The 24,229-nt window shown below is 45.3% G+C and overlaps 1 protein-coding gene across 3 annotated transcripts in view; it reads left to right on the top strand.

Annotated features, from left to right (window-relative positions):
- The window catches only part of LOC147461747 (uncharacterized), a 39,866-nt gene extending 15,967 nt beyond the window's left edge, over positions 1-23,899 (top strand). Inside the window, exons 4-11 of one of the 3 annotated variants that reach the window (XM_086509209.1) lie at positions 18,015-18,081; positions 18,162-18,230; positions 18,452-18,559; positions 18,670-18,732; positions 18,936-19,010; positions 19,089-20,031; positions 20,155-22,316; positions 22,406-23,899. In XM_086509209.1, coding sequence (XP_086365335.1) covers positions 18,015-18,081; positions 18,162-18,230; positions 18,452-18,559; positions 18,670-18,732; positions 18,936-19,010; positions 19,089-20,031; positions 20,155-22,316; positions 22,406-22,510 — 3,592 coding nt within the window. In that variant the 3' untranslated portion in view covers positions 22,511-23,899. Of the gene's footprint in view, positions 1-18,014; positions 18,082-18,161; positions 18,231-18,451; positions 18,560-18,669; positions 18,733-18,935; positions 19,011-19,088 lie in introns of those variants that run through there. The other 2 variants (XM_086509208.1, XM_086509207.1) reach the window with 2 other exon arrangements.
- The last annotated feature ends 330 nt before the right edge of the window (positions 23,900-24,229 follow it).

The raw sequence follows: 24,229 nt of genomic DNA on the forward strand, positions 1-24,229 counted from the left end.
AGTTACCATTCTTACCTTTATGAGGGTTCTGCGATGTCTGAGAGGTACTTGTGGAAGTCTTGGTTTCCTTAGGCTTTCCCTTGTTGTGCTTCATCTCTTGTGCGAGAGCAATCGCTACCGCCTTGTCGAGATCGATTGGGTGGAGGACTTTGACATCAAACCTGTTATAGTCGTCCAACTCGAAAATGAAAGCCTCCTTGCGCTCATCATCGGATTTGCGTAATTGGATGGCGAGCTGCAAAACACGATTAGAGAAAGACATAACTGGCATACCATTTTGCTTGAGAGCGCGCCAATCATCCTTCAAATGTGCTAGGTACTGTGGGGGCATGAACCGCAACTTGAGTCGGCCCAATTGAAGGAAAGGGGCGCGTCTTCGTCGGCTTCCTCTAGGTGCGTGGCCAACTGTGCCTCTTGCCATGCGTGGTACCAATTTATGGCATCACCGGCAAAGTACATGGCTGCCGTCAAAACCTTGCTATTTCCTGTCTTCTTAGTTGTTGCAAAATAAACATTAAATTGATGCAACCAAGAATGAATAATCGTAGCATCCATCTTACCATCATACTTACTGAACGTAATCTTCTCTTTGTTGGAGTCCGAATCGCGGCTTGCGCCACTTGAAGAACCACCAACATCTTTGACCGGCTCGGGTTTCGAGGTGAGGATATGTAGAACCAAGTCGTTCATGCGTTGTTCTCTTTGGGTCTCACGCTCTAACTCCAAGGCCGCTTTTCTTTCTTCGCGTGCGTCTCGCTTGCGCTCCAAGGCTGCCATTCTGTCTTTGTGTTCACGATCCAAGTCTTCCTTTATCTTTTCGGCCGCCAAGCGCGCTTGTTCCAGGTTGGCCTTCTTTTCTGCTTTTCTTTCTTCTCGTTCCTCGGCCGCCAAGCGTGCTTTGCGATCCAAGGCACGGCGATCTGCTTCTTGTTGTGCCATTGCAACGCGATTCGCTTCTTGTTGTTGAGCCATCGCAACGCGATTTGCTTCTTGTTGTTGTGCCATCATGTCCATCATCGTCTTGACCAAAGCCTCCATAGGATTTGGTGCAATTCTTGGCGTAGATGCGAAGGGGGAAGGTCAGGAAAACCTCCATGGTGAGGAAATTCTTCTTCACTACTTTCATGCTCATCACCTCCATGCGAAGTATCCATTCCGCTTCGCGTGATGACCATACACTGTGATCTTTGGTTCTTAAGTTCACGAGGAACTTGGGCTCTTGTCGGTCCTGTGTTCTTGAGGGTCTTGAGGTTCTTGGGTTCTTCTTTCGCTTGCAATCTGTGTTAGAGAAGGATCTTCTCTTCACCCGAGTTCTGCTCTTTTCCGCGGGTGCACCCCTTGGCGGCCTTTCGCTCACACCAAGGTTGCTTTTCCCACCTCAAGTTGATTGGCCGGCCGCGAAGTGCACGGTGCGCTCTCAATGAGTGAAAAGAGGCACAAGGGGAGGCTGGACAAGCCCTTCTTTCTTGGGTTTCTTGTCACTCTTCAAAAACAGGATTAGGAATCGATTACGTGCGACCGCAACAAGCAAAAAAAATATGTGGTTCTTGTGGTTCTTTCCTTGAGTGGTACAGAACACTCTCAAAGCTCTGATACCAATGTAATGTGAAGCAGAAGTGAATGTTGAACTTTGCTCAAGATGAGTGCTCCGAACTGTGCTCAAGGTTCCTTTTACTTACGGAAGGGAGAGCCTTCCGTTTCCTTAATGAGAGAGTGCAAGTGATCACAAACAAAGTGAATAGACACTGTGCGTGAAGGTGTTGTCAAACCCTCCTCCAAGGGCCCCACTCTCGATGGCGAAAGTGGTCTATGCTATTGATTGCATAATCTGGTACAAGTTGCCGATGCATGTCGTGAGACTATGATGCAAGGGAGATCTAAACTTGGGGACGACGGTGACGACAAGTATGGCGATGGCGACGTGTCTGCTGAAAACTGGCTTTGCTGATGTCTTAATGCTGAATAAAAATGCTGTCTTACTGCTGAAAAACGCTGTTTTGCTGCTATCTAAACGTTGGTCTTCACTGGCTGGAAACGCTGCTTCTGCTGCGTGTAAAACGCTGGTTTGAGAGGCCTTTGAAAACGCTGATGGGCTGGTTACAAACACTGGTCATGCTGGCTTTCAAACGCTGATCTGCAGGCTTAAAAAATGCTGGTCATGGTCATGAAAAACGTTGGCTGCTGGTGTCCAAAACACTAGCATGGAAAGGCTGAAATCGCCAAGTTGATGGGCTGAAATCACTGAAGTGGGGGGCCCTCAACCGCTGGGCTTCTTGCCAGAAAACGGCAGGCTTGATGGTTCTTGCTTGAGAAGTTGTCTGTTGAGCAATGCTCCTGCTGCCTCTTCTGCCAGAAAGTGCTAGCTCTGGTTTCCTTATATATTATCTTATGCAAATTGCCCTACCGAGTTTCCAACAAAAGTCACTTAAAAATAATAAGTGAAAAATTTCAAAAATAGGGAAAATAGGGTTTTGTTTGTAAAATGATCGTGATGGAATCTGATGGGAATGCTAATGATCATGCTGTGTGCAACCGAGGATATGCATCTAATCTAAGTGTCTGGACATGCACGGTCTGCGAACAGACTCACAAAAATGCCAGATCACTTCCTATCCTAGACTGACTTGACTGAATTGAAACCTGGTCATGCTGTAGCTTGTCCATAGACACATAGGGTTGGATGTGTCACGTGACAGGGAGACAATAGCGGGATATTCCATTCGGGATGGCTACTTGATGAGGAAAACCATGTTGTGTGTTACACAGCCGTTGAGGGAAAAGGTTATGTCTGAATGCCACTGTCTGTCTTTTTATGGGTCACCGCGGCATTGCTACCACAATGAAGGGGGTAGAGAGATACTTCTTTTGATCGAGACTCAAGAAGGATGTGGACGAGTTTGTGCACAGGTGCTTGGTATGCCAGAAGGTCAAGTTTGACAGGCATAAAGCACAAGGATTGTTACAGCCTTTGCCCATACCCACTCGCCCCTGGGAAAGTATTGCAATGGATTTCATTTTTGATCTCCCGAGAACGTAGCTGGATCACTTAGCGAGAGTGTTTGTGGCCCAGATTTTCAGATTACATGGCATGCCTGAGACGATTGTTTCCGACAAGGACCCCAGATTTACGCTTTTGTTTTGGAAGGCAATTTGGGAGAACATTGGCACGCGGTTGCAGTTCTCGTCATCGTTCCACCCGCAGATTGACGGGCAATCTGAGATTGCAAATTCAGTGGTTTTAGATTTATTGAAGTCTTATATCTCGGGTTAGAAGACTCAATGGGAAAAGTATATACCTTTGGTGGAACTTGCCTACAACAACACGATACACTCTTCGACGGGGAAGGCGCAATTTGAGATTGTTGAAGTGCTGCGAAGGTTCCACCCTTCCTAAGCACGAAAGATAAGATTTTTGAAGCTGATGAGTATACGTGCGACTTAGACACAACTTTTGCCAAGGTCCGCGAGGCTTTGCAAAAATCTCAGGAAAGACAGAAAAAGGCAGCGGATCGCCATCGTCGCGATTTGAAATTGAAGGAGGATGATCGGGTGCTCTTACGTTTTGAGAAGGCACGCTTGAGAAAGAAAAAGGGAAAGGAGAGGCTTTTTCCAAAGCTTAGTATGTGATACTACGGACCTTTCCTGATCTCTGAAAAGATCAATGATGTCTCCTTCCGACTGAAATTGCCTGACACTTGGAGGATTTACAATGCATTTCATGCGAGTCTCTTGAAACCTTTTAAAGGTGATGTACCTGATGATGAGGAGCCTGATCAGCAACCCGAAGTGGAAGAAAACGAGGAGATCCTTGTTCCTGAACAGATTTTGGCACATCAGGACACAAAGAATAAGGGTAAAGTAAGAAGGCGGTTCTTGGTTAAGTTCAAGAACTATCCTCCATTGGATGCGAAGTGGATGGAGGAGGAGGACCTAGCAGAGACTCCTCAGATTGTGAACCTTTACCTTGAAGCTTTTGGTTTAGCGTAGTCTACTCCAAATGGAACCTAGAATTCAGCTTGGCCGCAGATTTGGTGCAGTGGGATGCACAAGAGGGGTTACTCCGCTCCTTTGTCAACAGATGTCTTGATTTTTAGAATACTAGAGTCACTGATGTCTCTTTGAGCTTCAGGGATACTGAGAGCTGACAGTATTTTGCTGTATGACTTTATGAAATGGAATTCCGGAATATGAAACTAATTTGTTCTTGACTTGTTTTTAAGTGCAGGAACTGATAGACGAAATGACTGCAGCATTTTGGTCTAATTGATCTCGAATAGACATGGTTGCAATAGGGGTTATTCAATCGGGCATCTAGGAGATTCCCGAGTGAAATCTAGATGTGATTGCTAGCTACATTGCCGATAAATCATGGTCTAAGGTCCGAATGAATGTTGAATGTGATTTGTCATGTGATGTCAATTGATGTCCTGTGATGTCGTGTGATGTGACTGTCGATTGGTACATGTGCTAGATGTGTGTTCCTCCTGTGTAGGTACTAACAGTCAGTGTCTACTAAGGCAATTTATGGTTTCTGTCTGTTTTGCAGGCGTAATCAAGGGCGATTACAATGCTTTCAAGAGGGGGGTATGTCACAAACCTGTGACGTGGCGTGCCCACAACACACACATACATACACTCTCTGTTGCAGGCTGACGTGGCTGCCCATACCACACGCAAGAAATGGTGACGTGGCTGGCTGGCTGGCTGAGGTGATGACGTGGGTGCACAGTACGGTCAGGCCCGTAGTTTGTGGCGTAAATCCCGGAAGGCAGCGTACGGGCAGGCTGGTACGTGGAGAGTTGTACGACATGTTCTTTCTACGCGAGTGCTGGCTGCTTTTTGCTACGCAAATGTTGGTTGAAAGTCTACGCAAAGTTTTAAGTTGCTTTATTCTACGCAAGCTTGAGAGAGAAAGAGCTTTAAATTTTAAGATGTTTTAAATTGCAAGCCTTTTTTTTTGGGGCAGCTTTCTATGGAGAGCTTTTGGGGCTTTGCTTTCGGCATCCCTTGTACTCTTTAAACAAGCAGGCAGGGCCTCTCACAACTCAAAGCATCTGGACGCAGAGTCTGAGTGTGAGCGCCTGTCCGTACTCTTGTACTTTGAACTCAGATTAACACAAGAAGAAATACCGAAAGGGGCGCCAGTCTTTGGGGCCAATATCTCTAGGCACGAAACTCCGTCGGGCCGGTGTTGAATAAATTATGAACTGTGAACTGTTTTGAAGTGGTTATTTGGTGCTGTCGCGGTAGATTCTTGACTTGGAGTGTCCAAGTCTGTTACACTCCTCTCTCTCTCTCTCTCTCTTTGAGCCGTTGATGGATGGAATGCTGCGGGCGTGAGCAGACATAAGCCCTATGATGCAGACCTGCGGTGAAGAGGGTAGGGATAGCTCTGACAAGGGTAAGGGGCACCTGCACAGGAGCAAGGAACTGACGTGCAGGATAGTTTGGGAGGGTCGCAAGCTGGCTGAAGCTGGGGCTAGTGTGCGTGAGGAAGGGATGGTTCGAACCAAGAGACGAGTAGATTACTAGGTCAGCTTGCCGCAAGGTCACAGGAGCACGCAAATAGTTGGCCAAAGCTTCTTCTTGCAGGCTTATCCTCTCGACATGAATCTCTCTCTCTCTCTCTCTCTCTCGCAATAAAGATCTCTATTGCAATAAGTTTTCTATCGCAATAAGGTCTCCTCTCTCTCTCTCTCTCTCTCTCTCTCTCTCTCTCTCTCTCCCCCCCCCCCCCCCTCTAAGGGATGGTTCACACGAACTCACACAGATCACACAAGCGTGCGTATATGCAAGCAAGTGGGCCCAGGTGAAGCCCGCATCTTGTTAAATCTCTTTTTCCCAAAAAGAGATTTTTGACCGCTGTCAAAGGCGGCACACAACAACAGGTCACCACTCTCTCTCTTCACAGGCCTAGGCGATTCCATTGCAAGGAATTGTTCGGGTGCTTGGGGATGGACCAACAAGTCAATGTCGGGGATGGACCAACCAGTCGATGTCGGGGATGACAGTATTTATGAAACCCCGCCTAAATCGAAAGCGACATTTAGGCGGAGGTTTCGAGAGAGCACACTATCACCAGGTTCTGTGAGAGCAGAGAAACTTTCTAGAGTCAAAGATGACTTAATGTATGAGAAGGTACAGGTGATAATTACGGCGGAGCTGAGCCTCTTGAGGGGTGACATTGAAAAAGAGATGTATGCAAATGCGGAAACTTACAAAAAAGCTACATATACAGATATGAGGAAAGAATTGGACAAAGAGATGCTTAAAAAGCGTGATGAGATGTACTCATCATTGAAGGCCGAAATGCAGACGAGTGTGAGGGCAGAAGTGAATGTAATGGAATGTATGACGTAGAAAGGATTAGAGGATGCACTCGCTATGTTTGAATTCTGGAAATAAAAAATGGAAGAACGCATGAATGAAAAGGATGCATTGATCGAAGCACTTAAGGGAGACCTTGCAACTTGCAAAAATACCCCCGCAAAGGAGGCAGAAAATCAACCCTCAATGATCAAGGAGCTCGAAAGTATTGAGCGAGAAGAGGAAGAGCAAAAGGCATGTTATTAATCTCTCTCCCTAATTTCTTGTCATTAACTCACTAACCTCACCATGAATGGTTCACTTATTTCCACCATAATCAAATTCATGTGGTATCAGAGCCAATGGTTCACACTTAGGCCTATTCAAATTCCTTTATTTGATCATCATTTAATAATGGCTTAAAAGGTTGCATTTAATCCCCATTGCATTAGCATCTTAGATTATCAATAAGTTCACTTCCTAATGACCACTTAGGCAAGAGGATGCTCACTACCCTTTGGTGGTTAGGTGACTGGAAGAGATTTAGTGCATTTCATGCTACTAAAGCTTGTCTTTTGAGCCAAATTAGGTGCATTATAGTTAAGCCATCCCATTTCATCTTGCATTAACTCTCATGCTGGAGGAAGACTACAACAAGGCCCCGAAAACACCTTAAGCTTTGGGTTTGGAGCCCCACAACATATTCAAATAAAGGGAGGATTATTGAGTTCTTTGTGTATAAACCTCTGCGTTTGCAGCTCATATATTGAAGTATAAGGTCACTTTAAGGTAGATCTTATTCGAACTTACACAACTATTTTTGGGAATAAAAGGCCATCACGTCTATCCAGTCCATCACAAACATGCATCAGTAGGCTCACTACTGGCCCCACATCATCAACTGCTCGCGAGTCTCTATCATCAACAACGCGCTCTACAGGTCTGCCTACATCGATCAGCTGCCACTTCCATCTCGGATGACTCGTTTGCTCTGACTAACTGCATCCATGGTGAACTCGTTTGCTCTGACTAACTGCATCCATGTCACCATGGTCCAAGCGTCCGTGCATTGGGTTCGATTTGTAGCGTCATTGCTTCCCAACTCTGCCGGCCTTGCTGTTAAGATTCCCACGAGTGCAAATTTAGGTTGCAGTGCATTACACGACATTTATTTGTTACTTGCTATCGGCATTGGTCCCATAATAAGATATTCACTATCTAATAAGCCACAATTATCAGCTTCACGAGGGGAAATTTCCACAACTTTTGTCCTCGAACTCAAGACAGTAGGCCTCTTAAGGCTATATTCCCATGTGCCAAGCTGTCACAAAGTGATGATGTGGCTAACCCTAACCTGCTGAAAGCCCTAACCCTAACCCTAACCCTAACCCTAACCCTAAAAGGCAGCAGGGAAAACAGTTGATTGTTGACGTGGCAGATTTCTGTACGCTTGCTGATGTGGCAGCTTACAAAACGCGGCGGAAATTGCGGAGGCTGGCTAGTGGCAGATTTTGCTTTTTACGGTAGTTTTTGGTTGCTTTATTGGCTACACAATTTCATATATAGAGAGAGAGAGCTCCTTTGCTTTATTTTTGGGAAGCTCAAGAGGGCTTGTGAGAGAAAGAGCCTTTGCTTTATTTTTAGGCTTTTGGATTTTAAGCTTTTAGGGCTCTGCTTTTGGCATCCCTTGTAAATAAATAATTGGATTGGGCCCCCACTCTCCAGAGCATCTGGATGTAGAGTTTGAGAGTGAGACCCAACCACTCTTGTACTTTGACCTCAGATTAATACAAAAAGAAATACCGAAAGGGGTGCCAGTCTTTGGGGCCAATATCTCTAGGCACGGAACTCGGCCGAGGGGCCAGTGTAAATCTATTGTGAACTGTGAACTGTTTTGAAGTGGTTATTTGGTGCTGTCGCGGTCGATTCTTGACTAAGTGGTATCAGAGCGGGCGCCAGTCTTTGGGACAGAACTCTGCCCGGCCAGTGTAAATCCATTGTGAACTGTGAATTGTTTCGAAGTGGTTATTTGGTGCTGTCGCGGTCGATTCTTGACTTGGAGTGTCCAAGTCTGTTATAGTGGTATCAAAGCACGATCGATTTCTCTTCTACCGGAAATCCGATCCCAATTTTCTTTTTCGCGGCACCTATGGCTTCACGCAAGGATCAGTCTACTCCCTCTGCATCCAGAGATGCGGCAACGGATCACAACGAAGATTCCGGCAGAGAGTATGGCCCGCCTCGGCCTACTCAGGCGGAGCGACGAGAGATGGAGCGTCGTCAATTGATCGGCGATGCAACAAAGATGGACCAAAAATTTGCAAATATATGAGCGAGACTTCTTTTCAGGAAGTGCACGAGCAGTGGCAGAAAACCACAACACCACCCTCGAAACCCGCTCTCAAGAAACCTTCTGCTCACAAGAAATATTCAGAGAAGGAATTATAAGAGGTGGTTGATGCACGGATTGCTCAGCTTTTTGACGTGCAAAGCAAAGCAAAAAAGCACGGCAAAAAGCAGAAGAAAGGCACTGACTTCCCGGGATATTTGGGTCGTCAATCGACATTTGATAAGGCAATGAAACAGAAGAAGCGTGTTCGATTTGAAGGAGTACCCAGTTCTTCTTCTTCTTCTTCTTCTTCTTCTGACAGTCCTTCTAGCTCTTCTGACTCGAGCGAAGAAGACAAAAAAGGCAAAAAGCGAAGCAAGAAACAACGCTTTGGAAAGGGCAAGAAAAAGGCAAAGAAGTCTAAATCTCGCCCAGTGAGTGACAGTTCTACAGAATGCTCTGGTCTACAGACAGTTCAGACTCTGATGACGGCACCAGAAAATTGCATTTATTTTATCAGAGCTCAAGAGGTATATCGTTAGAGAAAACATGCTCGAGGGTTTTATCTCTATTCACAACCTCTTCTTCTCCCGGCTTAGAGCTAAGGGCTACCCTACACCGTTCCTAAAGGCTTGCTTTCTCTATGTTACCTATGCTTCCAGGCCCTTTTAAAAAGTAACCTTAAGAATGCAACACCTTCCATTGTCAAAATCCCCTTTACACCCTTTACCCGCCGACTTAATTTGGCCCAGTCCATTAACCAACCTCTCTCTAAGCATCTAGAAATCCACTCCAAACTTCCTCCCTTTACCAAACCAATCATTTGTTGGCTCAATGCGCCCAACCTTGGCAACCTTCTCTCTAGTAAGAGCCCTTCTTCCCCTTTCTACTTTCCCCCTCCTTCTTCTCCCCTAACTTAACTTTGGTCACTTACCCCTTTTCTAAGGGAACAACCTTTTTTGCTCCCCCCCCCTCTCCCTTTCCTCCATTAATTATGTCATAATCTTCACCTCTTGCTACCCTCTTGTTATTTGCGCTCTTTAACCATCCCTTTTCCCTCTTTAAATCCCCCCTTCCCTCTTTTTCCTACCCCTTGATAGGGATTATTCTTCCTTTATTGAAGAGGCCTCCTCCCCTTTAAACTTTGTACCTGCCTCCTTGGAATCCCCTCCACCCTTTGGATGGATACCTATTTAAACCCACCTGCACCTCTTGTATGGGTTACACCACTGAAGAGCTAATTGCGAAACGCGTTTGGTGTTAACCCCCTTTGCAATATTACCCCTTTCCCTCCTCCATACCACATTTTGGCTCTCCCTCTCTCTCACCTCTCTCGTTTTTTCTTGGTAAAAGTTTTTATTCGCTCGCTTAGTGTATAGTTAGCCGCTTAGGCTTTCTTAAGATTTTATAAAGCCAACCAGTATGACTTTTTGGAAGACAAAAGCAAGAAAGTCCGAGAATTTAAGGAAGGTGGACAATCAATTAAATTTGACACGTTTTCGGGATATAAAGATGCTTCGAAGGCTTTGTCTTTTATACAGCAGTTTGACATCGCTTTCGTGGGAGGACGCTACTCGGAGCACTCTAAGATTCGGAGAGCTGCCTCTTATTTTAAGGGGAATGCTCGAACTTGGTGGTCCACGCTTCTTTTAAACAAGATTGCGCCAGTTAAATGGTTGAAATTTAAGAAGCTTTTCATTTCTTCTTGGCTGACTCAAGAGTATGAACGCGATATATATGAGCTGCTTGGAACCATCTTCGGATGACCAAGATAGATACAATGGACGCTTATTGCGTGAGATTCTGGAGCTCTTTTCTATCCGCCTCTTCACTCAAGAAGATTTCGTTCAGAGAACAGATTGAGCGGTTTACCTTGGGTCTACCTACAGAGATCCGAGATCACTGCTTGGAACAGAAGTCAGCTCTATTCAGGAGTTGATGAGTCATGTGAAACGGGGTTTTGCCATTCACTCTGGCAGTTTGACCTACCCCACCGATGAGGTCATGACACAACGAGCCGAACAGACTTCAACGAATGAAAGTAGAAAGAGAAAGAGCAACCCAGAAAAGAAGGATGCACGACCCAAGCTTACTCCTCAGGAAAGAGCTCGCTTCATCAGGGAGGGGAAGTGCTTTGGATGCGGGGAACATGGATATATCTCCGCGAAGTGCCCTAAAAAGGCACAGAAAGAACAGAATGACAAGGACGATGAAAGGCCTGAGAGTTCGAGAGCAGCTGAGGAACGTGGAAGAAAAGGCAATATGAAAACAGGACTGGTTCCAGATTGTGTGGATACCGATCCCAACACCATGGACGAGAGTACAGAACTTTGCCGAGCATGGGGCAAAGTGAAAGACCAAGAGGCCCTGATCTTCTTTGATGGAGGAGCCAAGGCAAACTTCATCTCACCGGAATTGGCGGCGCGGCTCGAGATCACTCCCAATCGGATGGGACCACTTGCGGAGGCTGTTCTAGCGGCACCCGGCAGGGACGTAGCCATTACACTTGTCATTGGCAAACTTTGGTTGCATTGTCAGGGGTATTTGGGGCATGAGGACTTTTATATAATGCCTTTGGAAGGTTGTGATGTTCTCTTGGGAATTCCCTGGTACCACAAGAACAATACCGTGGTTGATTATCGGGCGAGGAAAGCGACATTGACTACAGAGAAGGGCAGAACCATTGTACTTGACATTAAACTGAAGGGCGAGTCTGCCCCTATTGTATCGGCTTCGGCCATTTCTAAATTAATGAAATCCAGTCTGTTTGTTTACTCGATCTTTATGAAAGAATTGAGTGATAAGGACAGGACAAATATGTCTAAACTTGATAAAGAGCGCCAAGATTTTCTCCACTCTCACGTTGATTGCTTCTCAGAGGGCCTACCAGGCGAGTTACCACCTGCTCGTCCCGAAGATCATAACATTGATCCGATACTTGGAAGCACACCACTGAACCGGCCACCTTATCGTGTGAGCCGAGCACAAAATGAAGAGATTATGAACCAAGTGAAAGACCTCTTGGAAAAGGGTCTTGTCTAGCCTAGTACTTCACCGTATTGCTCTCCAGTGTTGTTGGTTTTGAAGAAAGACAGATCTTCGAGAATGTGCATCGATTATAGAGCTCTCGATAAAATCACTATCAAGAACAAATTTCCGATTCCTAGGATCGATGATATACTCGACAGATTACAGGGATCCTCGTACTTTAGCAGGATTGATTTGAAGAGTGGATATCATCAGATCAAAATCGCGCCTCTACAAGAAAGCTTTTCGGACAACTTTTGGGTTATTTGAGTTTTTGGTGATGCCTTTTGTCTTAACCAATGCTCCTGCGACATTTAACGGATGATGGACATGATTTTTTGAGAGTACAGGCTATTTGTTGGCACTTTCTTTGACGGTATCATTGTTTTCTCCAAGAATGAGGCAGAACATAGAGATCATATGCTTCAGGTCTCTCAGGCATTACGAGATCACAAGCTAGTGATTAATGCAAAGAAAAGTGAATTTTTCCTACCAGAGATACACTTTTTGGGACACATTGTCTCAGCAGCGTGAGTGCAAATGGATCCGGCCAAGATAGAGACTATCCGTGATTGGCCCGATTTGAAGAATGTCCATGAAGTTAGAAGCTTCTTGGGACCGTGTTCGTACTACAGGCGGTTCATTCGAAAGTTTGCAGAGGTTGCTTCCCCTTTGCATATCTTGACACAGAAAGGAGTCCCTTTCTTGTGGGGACCCACAGAGGTGACTGCCTTTCAGACATTGAAAGAGAAACTGACTACGAGACCAGTTTTGACTTTGCCGGACTTGCAGAAGTCATTTGAAGTATATTGTGATACTTGTGGTCGTAGTCTGGGTGCAGTCTTAATGCAAGAAGGCCATGTCATTGCTTACGAGAGCCGACTGTTCTCAAGGCCTGAAATGACAACATAGATTTATGAGAAGGAGCTTTTGGCGGTTATCCATGCTCTTACTCAATGGCGACATTACGTACTCGGAGCGGATTTTATTGTCTTTACAGACCATCAGAGTTTGCGCTACTTCTTGTCACAGAAGCAGCTATCGGAAAAGCAAAAGCAGATGCAGTAGGCGAACATTTTGTCACAATTTCACTTCCAGATTGTCCATGTGCAGGGACAGAAGAATGTGGTGGAAGATGCTTTAACTCTGGCTATTTCCGCGATACATCATAGGAGCTTCGAGGATATGGTCGACCAGTATGCCACAGATACAGATTTTGCAGACGTTTTCACACGGATATGGGATGGGGAGACAGTAGAGGGATATTCCATTCGGGATGGCTACTTGATGAGAAAAACCATGTTGTGCGTTACACAACCGTTGAGGGAAAAGGTTATGACCAAATGCCACTGTCCACCTTTTAAGGGTCACCACGGCATTGCTACCACCATGAAAGGGGTAGAGAGATACTTCTTTTGGCCGAGACTCAAGAAGGATGTGGAAGAGTTTGTGCGTAGTTGCTTGGTATGCCAGAAGGTCAAGTTTGACAGACATAAAGCACATGGATTGTTACAGCCTTTACCCATACCCACCCGCCCCTGGGAAAGTATTGCAATGGATTTCATTTTTGATCTCCCGAGAACACAGAGTGGTCACGATGGTATCTGGACTGTTATTGACAGATTTAGCAAACAGGCTCATTTCATTCCAGTAAAGAAAACAGTAAAGCCGGATCACTTAGCAGACTGTTTGTGGCCCAGATCTTCAGATTCCATGGCATGCTTGAGACGATTGTCTCCGACAGGGACCCCAGATTTAGTAGTTTGTTTTGGAAGGCAATTTGGGAGAACATTGGCACGCGGTTGTAGTTCTCGTCATCATTCCACCCGCCCACTGACGGGCAATCTGAGACTGCCAATCCAGTGGTTTTAGATTTATTGAAGTCTTATATCTCAGATCAGAAGATTCAATGGAAAAAGTACTTACCTTTGGTGGAATTTGCCTACAATAACACGATACACTCTTCGACGGGGAAGGCGTCATTTGAGATTGTTGAAGGTGCTGCGAAGGTTCCACCCTTCCTAAGCACGAAAGATAAGATTTTTGAAGCGGATGAGTATACGCGCGACTTAGAGACTGCTTTTGCCAAGGTCCGCAAGGCTTTGCAGAAATCTCAAGAACGATAGAAAAAGGCAGCGGATCGCCATCGTCGCGATTTGAAATTGAAGGAGGATGATTGGGTGCTCTTACGTTTTGAGAAGGCACGCCTGAGAAAGAAAAAGGGAAAGGAGAGGCTTTTTCCAAAGCTTAGTATGCGATACTACGGACCTTTCCAAATCTCTGAAAAGATCAATGATGTCTCCTTCCAACTGGAACTGCTTGACACTTGGAGGATTCACAATGCATTTCATGTGAGTCTCTTGAAACCTTTCAAAGGCGATGTGCCTAATGATGGGGAGCTTGATGAGCAACCCGAAGTGGAAGAAAACGAGGAGATCCTTGTTTCTGAACAGATTTTGGCACATAAGGATACGAAGAATAAAGGTAAAGTCCGAAGGCGGTTCTTGGTTAAGTTCAAGAACTATCCTGCATTGGATGCGAAGTGGATGGAGGAGGAGGACCTAGCAGATACTCCTCAGATTGTGAAACTTTACCTCGAGGCTTTTGGTTTAGCATAGTCTACTCCAAATAGAACCCAGAATTCAGCTTGGCCGGAGATCTGGTGCAGTGGGATGCACAAGAGGGGAGTTACTCCGCTCCTTTGTCAACAGATGCCTCGATTTTGATACTAGAGCTACCGATGTCTCTTTGAGCTTCAGGGATACTGGGAGTTGACAGTATTCTGCTGTATGACTTTATGAAATGGAATTCTTGAATATGGTACTGATTTGTTCTTGACTTCTTTTGAAGTGCAGGAATTGATAGATGAAATGACTACAGCATTTTGGTCTACTTGATCTTGAATAGGCATGGTTGCAATCGGGGTTAGTCAATTGGACATCGATGAGGTCTTGACTGGATCTAGATGTGATTGCTAGTTACATTGCCGATAAATCATGGTCTAAGATCCGAATGAATGTTGAATGTCATGTGATGTCTTGTGATGTCGAGTGATGTCCTGTGATGTGACTGTCTATTGGTACATGTGCTAGATGTGAGTTCCTAGTACATAGGTGCTAACAGTCAGTGTCTGCTAAGACGGTTTATGGCCTCTGTCTGTTTTGCAGGCGTAATCGAGGGCGATTACAATGCTTTCAAGAGGGGGGTATGTCACAAAGTGATGACGTGGCTAACCCTAACCTGTTGAAAACCCTAATTGTAATCTGTTGAAAATCCTAACCCTAACCCTAACCTAATCGTAATCCTAACCCTAAAAGGCAACAGGGAAAACAGTTGATTGCTGACGTGGCAGATTTTCGTACACTTGTTGACGTGACAACCCGCAAAACGCGACGGAAATTGAGGAGGTTGACCAATGGCAGATTTTGCTTTTTACGACAGTTTTTGGCCGCTTTATTGGCTACGCAATTTCATATATAGAGAGAGAGAGAGCTCCTTTGCTTTATTTTTGGGAAGCTCAAGAGAGCTTGTGAGAGAAAGAGCCTTTGCTTTATTTTTAGGCTTTTGGATTTTAAGCTTTTGGGGCTCTGCTTTTGGCATCCCTTGTAAATAAATAATTGGATTGGGCTCCCACTCTACAGAGCATCTGGACGTAGAGTCTGAGAGTGAGACCCAACCACTCTTGTACTTTGAAGTCAGATTAATACAAAAAGAAATACCGAAAGGGGCGCCAGTCTTTGAGGCCAATATCTCTAGGCATGGAACTTCGCCGGGCCAGTGTAAATCTATTGTGAACTGTGAACTATTTTGAAGTGGTTATTTGGTGCTGTCGCGGTCGATTCTTGACTTGGGAGTGTCCAAGTCTGTTACACAAGCGCGATCAGCTTATTTGCCATAGGTCTTCTTCAAAAAGATTATGATGTTTTTTTTTTTGCAAGAAAAGAGATCCTTCCATTAGTTAATGATAACTGCCCGAAGGCTACAAACCACTTCTAGTGAGAGAGGGCTACAACAGAAACATGGGGAGACTCTTCGACTGAGAAAAAATATGTACAATGAGGGCTAAATCAAGAGATGGGAGGAGGAAAAAGCCACATTGGTGGCCAGTAGTGCCATCTATGTGCACCTTGAACCATGGTGAAGAAAGGCTCTGGGCGCCATAGTCGCAAGAAAGCCTCTCGACGCTCCTGCATGGGGTCGGAGCTGCCTTGAAGTCTCTCAAACTAGCCTTGAAGATGCAGAAGCAGCAGACCCGCCAAATGAACGAGTGTCAGGCCACAAATGAGCTCCCAACACCACTCTCTGTCACTGCACCACTCTTGAGGGATGAGCTCTGTGGCATGTTGTAGTGTAGGTCAACCCTCCTGGATCACTATCATCCTGTAGGTGGAAGCCAGCTCAAAGTCGAGAGTGGACCAAGTTGCAGCACCCCAAGTGTACTGTCGAGCTGTAGAGAGGGCTGGCATCAGCCGCCGAAGCCATCCCTGCTGTGCCATGGGGCAGTCCCACAAACAATGTTGCTGACTCACCACAGGATGGCCACAGACCGTACATGCTGCAGAGAAGCCGCTGTGTACCAACCAACTCCCAACTGCTAAAGCCCTGTGTGCTACCAGCCACTGAAACGTAGTAACTCTCCTCGGCTGCCTGCTGTCCCACAACCTCTCCCAAAAAACTGACAAGAACTCAGTCATGAGACCCTCCTCCTGCGAGTGAAGTGTATCAGTTGGGCGAGCCTCTCTGTGTGCTGTTAGTATATGTCGCTCCAAACGAGCTGTGTACTAGAAAAAGGGAGTCCTAGGTGGTCGGCTGAAGAGAAAGGATCCCGCAAGAACACTCTCTTGGGTCCCACTGCACTCGTGCCAGAGGGCGGTTCTCCCAAGCCCAAAGCCGTAAGTGTCCTGACTCAAGATCTTCTGGGTCAGGATCGATGACACAAGTTCTCCCACAGATGCCCACAACTCTACTCCTCTGAAACAAGCACTCTGCAACTTGTGGCTCCATTGAGACTCTGTGAAGCCGGTCCTCCCCCTGATCTCGAAAAACACGGGGGCCACTGTCTCTGAGCAAGCCCTAATGGCAATGAGGACCTCAAGTGCGTGAAGGCCCCCATCCATCTGGGAGCTGCTGCCTTTAAAGGGGTGTGCCACTCAGCTGGGATAGCCTCTGTAATATCCCGACACATGCTCTGCACCCCCCTCATGCCTCGTAGCTGGATGCTCTAAACCTCCTCAGGAAGGTCTAAAAACTGTAGCCAGTCATCAAATGTGCAAGCTGGACCCTCTGCCATGGGACCCCAAGAAACATGAGGCCTACTGCCCACCAAGTGGCCTCTCTGTGTGCTAACCATGGGATACTAAACAAGTGGCTGTCTCAAGCGCTTCTCCGTGCAAGTGGGCTGGTGCTACTCCAGGCCACTCCTCAGCTGCTCCAAGGGCCGCCCGTACGAGGAACTCGAGCACAAATCCGATGGAGCAACAACTCCTTCCAGGGATCCTCTCCTGGAAGAAGTCCTCTGACCACCAGTTTCCCAAGAAGGGCTCTGCTTTGCCGTGGCTGTCGGTACAGCCTGCCACGCATTGACTCTTATGTATCCATGCAAAGAAAACAGTTACTGAACATTCGTCACATTTCCGTCAAGATTTCAAATACAAATCATGATCATTGTAACTTATTCAGCAATCACATTGAGACTGTGACAATGTTTTTACGGATGTCTTGATCCACTAATTCTTGTGACTATCAGATTCATATCCTTTCTTACATTTCAAGCAGACAATACATTCACATAGCATGCATTTCACAAATCAACACTTAGTTCACACTGAACAGTGAGATGCGGGGGTGTGGTAGACTCTCTACCGGGTCCTTTGCAATGCCTTCTCCCTCGGCAGGATTCCATGGTTCGCTCTTTTGCTCTCCTATTTGAGCTGCTCCTGTAGCAGTTCTCCAATAGACGCCTTGAATAACGTGGACTCGCCTGTTATGGGCCTGTGCTCCAGTCTAGAGAGCCTTGCTTCCTCTTTTACTCTCTTCATCAAGGCCTAATGGGCTCTTCCCAGACCTTGAGAGCTTGCAGCCACTCCTGCCCGATGCGACACCTCAAGTTCAGACTATTCTCCTGTGACATTGTATCAGATGCTTCGTGGGAATCCACAAAGCAGCAATATGACCTCCTTTCCTGCTCTTGGCCGATCATCTCGGAGTAAATTTGTGGTTGATCGTAGAGAAAACTCACATGAAGCCAGCCTGATGTGTGTGTGTGTGTGTGTGTGCGTGCGTGCATGCATTCATATAATGGAGAGTAGGGCGATAAATCTTTGTAATGATACACAGTTCTTGATTCTGGCAGCTCTGAACAATGGGACATTACTTCACAAAACATTGCAGAGAAGTATTGCATCCAACACCTATTAGAGGTATACTTTCTGTTGGTGACTATAGCAAGATTACTTCCTATTCCCTTACAAAATATTGAGAGAGCAGCAGCTGTGTGCAGTGTATAGTCAATGGCTCTTCGATAGAAGAATCTCTCCAGATTGGAAAAGAGAAGGGTATAATTGGACTCGTAAGCATGTGTTATGAAATGTCTTGGTAAAATGCCTGTGGTAGTTTTCGTTGAATGTGTTCTGATTGGAAGTTGTTGACATTTGGACTGGATGAGAACCTTTATTTAAGCATTCAAATCAGCATCACTTTTTTCCATGTATTGTGGCTTTGTTGCAACTAACAGTTGGTTCATCTGGACTTCTCACAGAAACTTGATTAGAGATTCCCATTCTTTGATAGGATAGGAGCATTCAAAAGCATGGACAAATTTTACGCAGGGCTATCAATCACAATAAATTGGAGGAACGCTTTCTGGTCCTTGTACCTGGAAAGATACTCCTTTTTAAGGTCAATCAGATCTTTGCAACATGTCTTTTCTTGGGTCTGTACGATTGATTGTTACTTACAAGCTAAAAAGATCAAGAATTTTTTTATGTTGAGTATGCTTACAACTGCAGAACTTTGATATAAACGGGAAACATGCTCGTTATGCTACCTCTCTTCTTGGGGCCACTCTGAGAGTAAGTTTTTGACTATGTTCTGCCTGCCTTGCTTAAGGCTATTGATGCGTGAATCGTGATCTGATACTCTCTTTATGATGTTGATCTGGTTAAGTGCACATTCAGCAAGCAGTTTCTCAGATACTGACTGAATTATAACACTTTGTGTGAAGAAAGACAGAATATCCACAGTGGTAACAAAAGCTTACATGATTTTCTGACAGACATCTCTTGAGGAGCAGGAGTTTCAAGTTTCTGCACCCGGATCTAAGACATTGTCTCTCATTTCCCCTGATCTGGTATGCACCATTAGCTGATCAGGATAGCAAACTTGTTTTTGGATGATGCTAACTTTGCAGAGCTTAAATTCCTCACAGGAGGACTTTGACTCTTGGATTGAAGCAATGCAAGCTTCTATAGAGTATACAAAGAAGGCAGCAAGAGCAGCGGGCATGGCGACCATTCTGCCCAAGAAAAAGCGCAAAAGCCGCTCTAGCAAATCTTACAGAAAACAATGGGATGATTACACCCCCGTCAAAGATTCTCACCCTCTGGAAAGTAGAAATGACACAAGAAGTAACGTGGAAGCTGCACAACTGAACCTGCAGTCTGAAGCTGAAGGAATGGTGTCTCGCAATTATGGTGACGCGTTTCAAGAAGCATATTGCTCCAGAAATGTATCCGGAGGTACAAAACAGGAAAGCAGGGATAATAGAGATACAAGGAAGCCGTCCAAGGCAATGATGTCTCTGGAGTCTGCACTAAATGAAATGAAGTTAGCTGTAAGTAGCATACGAAATGTGCAGTTACCGGGGCCTGCTTTATGGTACAAAGCAAACGTCTCACCTTCAAGATTTTACAGGGGATATGAAGAGCATTTGCAAAATAGGCAGGACAGGGAGGGAAGGCATTGGCAACCGAGTGTTGGGCATAACTACGTGGAGGCTTTAATATCTCCAAGAACAAGAGAGACCGTGGGATCTTCTCAACACCTCAGAAGGTCATGGGATTCGACATCAACGGTGGATACAGCAGCTGGCTTTCCAAGGGCAGTTTGGCGAAGTCAAACGATGGAGGATCTGAATAGCTCACTACCTATGAGCAGGGAGGAGGAAATCTTGAAGTGGAGAAATGGCAGCTACCCGACACCCCAAGAGAGCACCAATTCAGCAATGTCTACGCTAAGAACTGGACAGCAACGAAAAACAGCTCACTTCAATCCAGAGCTGCATGGAATCACATCGTCTGACGACGAGGAAAATTGTGGCAGTCAATCAACAGCGGCAGCCTTGGGAATCTCTTCAACAAGAGTTCCCACAGGTAATATGAAAGTAGCTGCGAATTTGAATGGTTTGGTTCCAGAATCTGCCACTTTCTTTTCAAAGAATACAAGTTTGCCACCCAATTATGCTGTCTCTGACAATGCCTTTCCGCCTCATTCAGATATGCTATGCCAGCTTGCAAACTTGCCTCAGCAGCAGTTTGCATCCTTTGGCCCTACTGTTGATTCGACTTCAGATCCCACGCCGAACAAAAAGAGTATGGTGAAACCTCTTGATTTTAGGCCTTCACGGACCTCTAAAGTGTCATTTTGCCCTCAGGATGATGTGATAAATATTTCTGAAGGGGGCTCAATTATGTCTGTTCCAAATTTAAGGAATGGAGAGACCAGAATGTCAAATCCAAACAGCACGCAGTTTGCATTATTGACAAATCCAGGAAGAATGCCAGAGAGAGATGTGAGAATGATTTCAAATGCACAAGTTTATCCTGATCCTGCTAGCAGAAGTGAGACTGGATTGCCAGGTAGGACTTCTTCCTCAGGTACAGAGAGTGTTTTTCTGCCGCATTATGATTCCGAGAAAAATACATCTCAACAACCACCCAGTATTTACCAATCAGTGGCATCCGATTACTTTCCTGGGAATGTGTTTTCTTCAGAGAGGAAGAGCATGGTTCCAGAAGACTCACAAGGGACAGCAGCAAGTACACGGCAACGCCAAGCGACTCTCAGCAGCAATGGATCCTTCCACTCAAGAGACCCATTTGGGGTCAGTCGGAGCTCAACCATGGTTGTGCCAACCTCAAACATGAAGGAGGAATTGCTGGGGCAATACACACAAATCTCAAGGATGCCCACACAAGAAGTAGAAACTAGCCATGCAAGTGCAGTGGAGCCTCCTACTTTGTGGGGAAGTCGCATATTGTCTGCAGAGATCCCTTGTGTGTCCACACCCACAAGGCCACTTAGTGAAACTATTTACTCTCAAGGAGCCGTCCAATCAGCAGAGACTGTAAACAAAGGTGTAATTCCACCACCAAGCAGGCAGCCTAGCCAGACTTCTGTATATCAAGACTTGACCCAAGAGTCTAACTCTTTGAATGGGGATTCCTCGAGAAGAAACTCTTCCGCATCTTCTGTATCCGTTGCAAAGGTTCAGTTTGATCATTCTACAACAAATCAGTTTTCTGTACAGTCAACTGGGGCATCAACATTGGAAGCAAGTGGGTATGTGCCTGACACTACATTGTTGAAAAACAGTGGGGTGTTGAGTGATCCAAGAAACTCTGACATTGCTCAGAGTTTCATTCCTGGGCCAGAGTCGCTAAATAAGAGACAACATCATGATGCTTTGACTAGACAGCAATCATATATACAAGCAATTCCTGATGGAGGCCAAAGATTTTCTCAGCAACTGGCATATTCAGCAGGGCAGCTCTCCATTGAAAGTTCCAAGGAGAGAGTAAGCATGCCATTGCCAACTGGTCATTACGCTTCAGAAAGAGAAGCACTTACTCATAGTGGTCATGGTTCAACTCACATTATAAATAGTGGAGTAATGCGAGATCAAACAGGAACCGAGGGCTACGCAAGGCCACCTACGGGTCTTAGCATATATGCAAAGCCAAATGAATTTTGTGTTGGCGTAAATCCAGAGGTTTCCATGGCCTCTTCTTACAACATAGATGCATCGAGACGCTCAGAACAGGCAACTGCTTCTGCTCACTTGAGTGATGTTGCAGAGCTTGTTAACAGGCTTGTTAGGATAACTGCTGGAGATGAACCAGTAGGAGATAAGGCTACCTTGCCAGGTGTGCAAAATCTTGACACGGGGTCTTTGTCTGTCAACAATTTGCCTCCCTCTAGTAGCCTAGCACAAGATTCTCTGAGTAGAACGTGGGAAAGGCCCGTCAACATGTCGAGGGTATCTGGAGATGCAACACCTGCATACCATGCACCCGCCCAGAGGTACTCGTTTGAGCCTAATAGTGACAGGTTGCCTGTGCAAATCACCCAAGCACCACATGTGATGCTATCAATCTCTGAACAAGATCTTAATCCTGCTCTTCAAATGCAAGCCTTTAGTCTTCTGGGTGGGAATGGTGCCTCTATAAGTGGACCCATCACATTGAAGAGTGCAGATGGTGAAGTGATCATAATAGGGAAAGAGAGGCGATCTTCTACATCAGGACTTGTTCCACCTCAAGGTGCTGAGCAGGTACAAACCAACATCGGAGTTGTGGCCCAAGAAGAGCGTCTTCAGGATCTACGACAGCCAAGCAGAAGATCTAGTCTTGCAGGGGATATGGGATCATCATCAAATGTAAGCATGTCTAAGCTCCTGGATGCTGATATTCACTGGAGCTTTGCCTATTTTGGCCTACTTCGCTTAAGGCTTCTGTTGTGTAGCAGGGTGAAGGTGATGCATGGTCGCTTGCAATTCTAAAACCAGGAACTCCAGCTCAAATCTTCAAGTTTGAGACGGCAAGTTCAAACGCTCCTTTACACTACCATTAAAAGTAACACACCTGCATGCATCCACAGATGTTCGAATGGTGGCATCATGCTTGCATCAAGCAGCGAAAAAAGTGAAGCTACAAATTCGAGTTTCTGCGCATGCCCACTTGCATGGGTGCACACACATGAACTACCATGCAGAGTAACTTACAGAAAGTTTTCAATGTTGCAGCAATGAAGATATGATGTGCACAAAACTTGGTAGAGGAGAAGACTGGCTTGTAAATAATGAAAGACTGCCGAGCAAAGAGAAAGGCATGCAGTATCGTTTTGGGGCGATAGAGTATAAGTTATTTCAACCTGATCCAGAGGAAGCACACTTGCATGGGTGCACACACATGAACTACCATGCAGAGTAACTTACAGAAAGTTTTCAATGTTGCAGCAATGAAGATATGATGTGCACAAAACTTGGTAGAGGAGAAGACTGGCTTGTAAATAATGAAAGACTGCCGAGCAAAGAGAAAGGCATGCGGTATCGTTTTGGGGCGATAGAGTATAAGTTATTTCAACCTGATCCAGAGGAAGATTACACATTCTCACCCCCTTGAGAGTTGCTGCAGTATTGTAATATTCATGGTGCCTGCTAGCTTAATAGTTTGGGGAGTCTCCTTTCTATTTGCACATCTGTGCCAAGTTTCTCTCACATGCACGGGAAAGTTCTGATGTTGAAAGGGGGAAAAGATGACAGATTTGGCACTATGAGCTTCTTATGCATTGATGAGGCATTTGGTCAGCATATATTCTTTTATGAACACACTAAAAAGAGGGTGCATAGCAAGAGACCTTCAAGAGGGTGCACTAATCTTCTATGAACACGTTAAAAAGAGGGTGCATAGCAAGAGACCTTGGCTTTCTTTTTATGGGTGAGAAATGCGTTGGTGCAGGCCAAAAGAAAAAAAGCATCAGCAGTGATTAGTAGGGAACTGACAAATACTTGAGATAATCACAAGATTAGGAGTAAGTTGTGACTGAGTTTTTTGGAGAGATTGACTTGAAAGATGTGCAATCAGGAAGGCAGGCAGAGCGCAATAAAACATTTTGCAATTCTTTCTTGCAGGATCAAAAGCAAATCTTTCTTGCATGTGCTCGTTTATTCCACATGCAAACGTGCCAAATCCACATATATGAATCCAAATATATGAATCTGGCAGGGACCATCTCAGTAAAGGGAGCTTCTTCTAGCATTAGCAATTGAAATCCAATCAATAAGTTAGCCATCTAAACAAAGATAATATTTTGGGTTTAATCTAAGTTAACCTACACACCCAAAGTCTATTTTCAAAGTTATATCTGCCATCAGAAGTTCGATGTTCTCAGTTGACTTAACCTAAATACACTTCCCTATTAGAGCCATCGAAATTTTGACACAATGGCTACATTAATTGATTGAGCTGATGAAGGATGAAGGTAGGGTTTTCTACAGGGCAACCAAGCATTGAAGTTGCACATTTGGCCTAGAGGCTACATGAAATCGTCAATCACACATGGGCTTTGTGAGTTGTTTTTGGGTCCTTCGGTTCCAGTATTGCTAAGGATATGAGGTCAACAAGGGTACATGCCCTTGAATTCTAGTGACAATAAGGGCATTTACAATTCCAAATGCTTTATATAATGTCTAGGGGCTTGTCTTTGGCTTTACAACCTTCATGATCATTGTAATTCACAAATTGTGTAGTGACGAAAAGTGCACTAATGTTGCTCTTGGCTATGTAAACA

Source organism: Adiantum capillus-veneris, chromosome 3 (genome assembly GCF_014529385.1).
Source record: "Adiantum capillus-veneris isolate H3 chromosome 3, ASM1452938v2, whole genome shotgun sequence".
Taxonomy (NCBI): Eukaryota; Viridiplantae; Streptophyta; class Polypodiopsida; order Polypodiales; family Pteridaceae; genus Adiantum; species Adiantum capillus-veneris.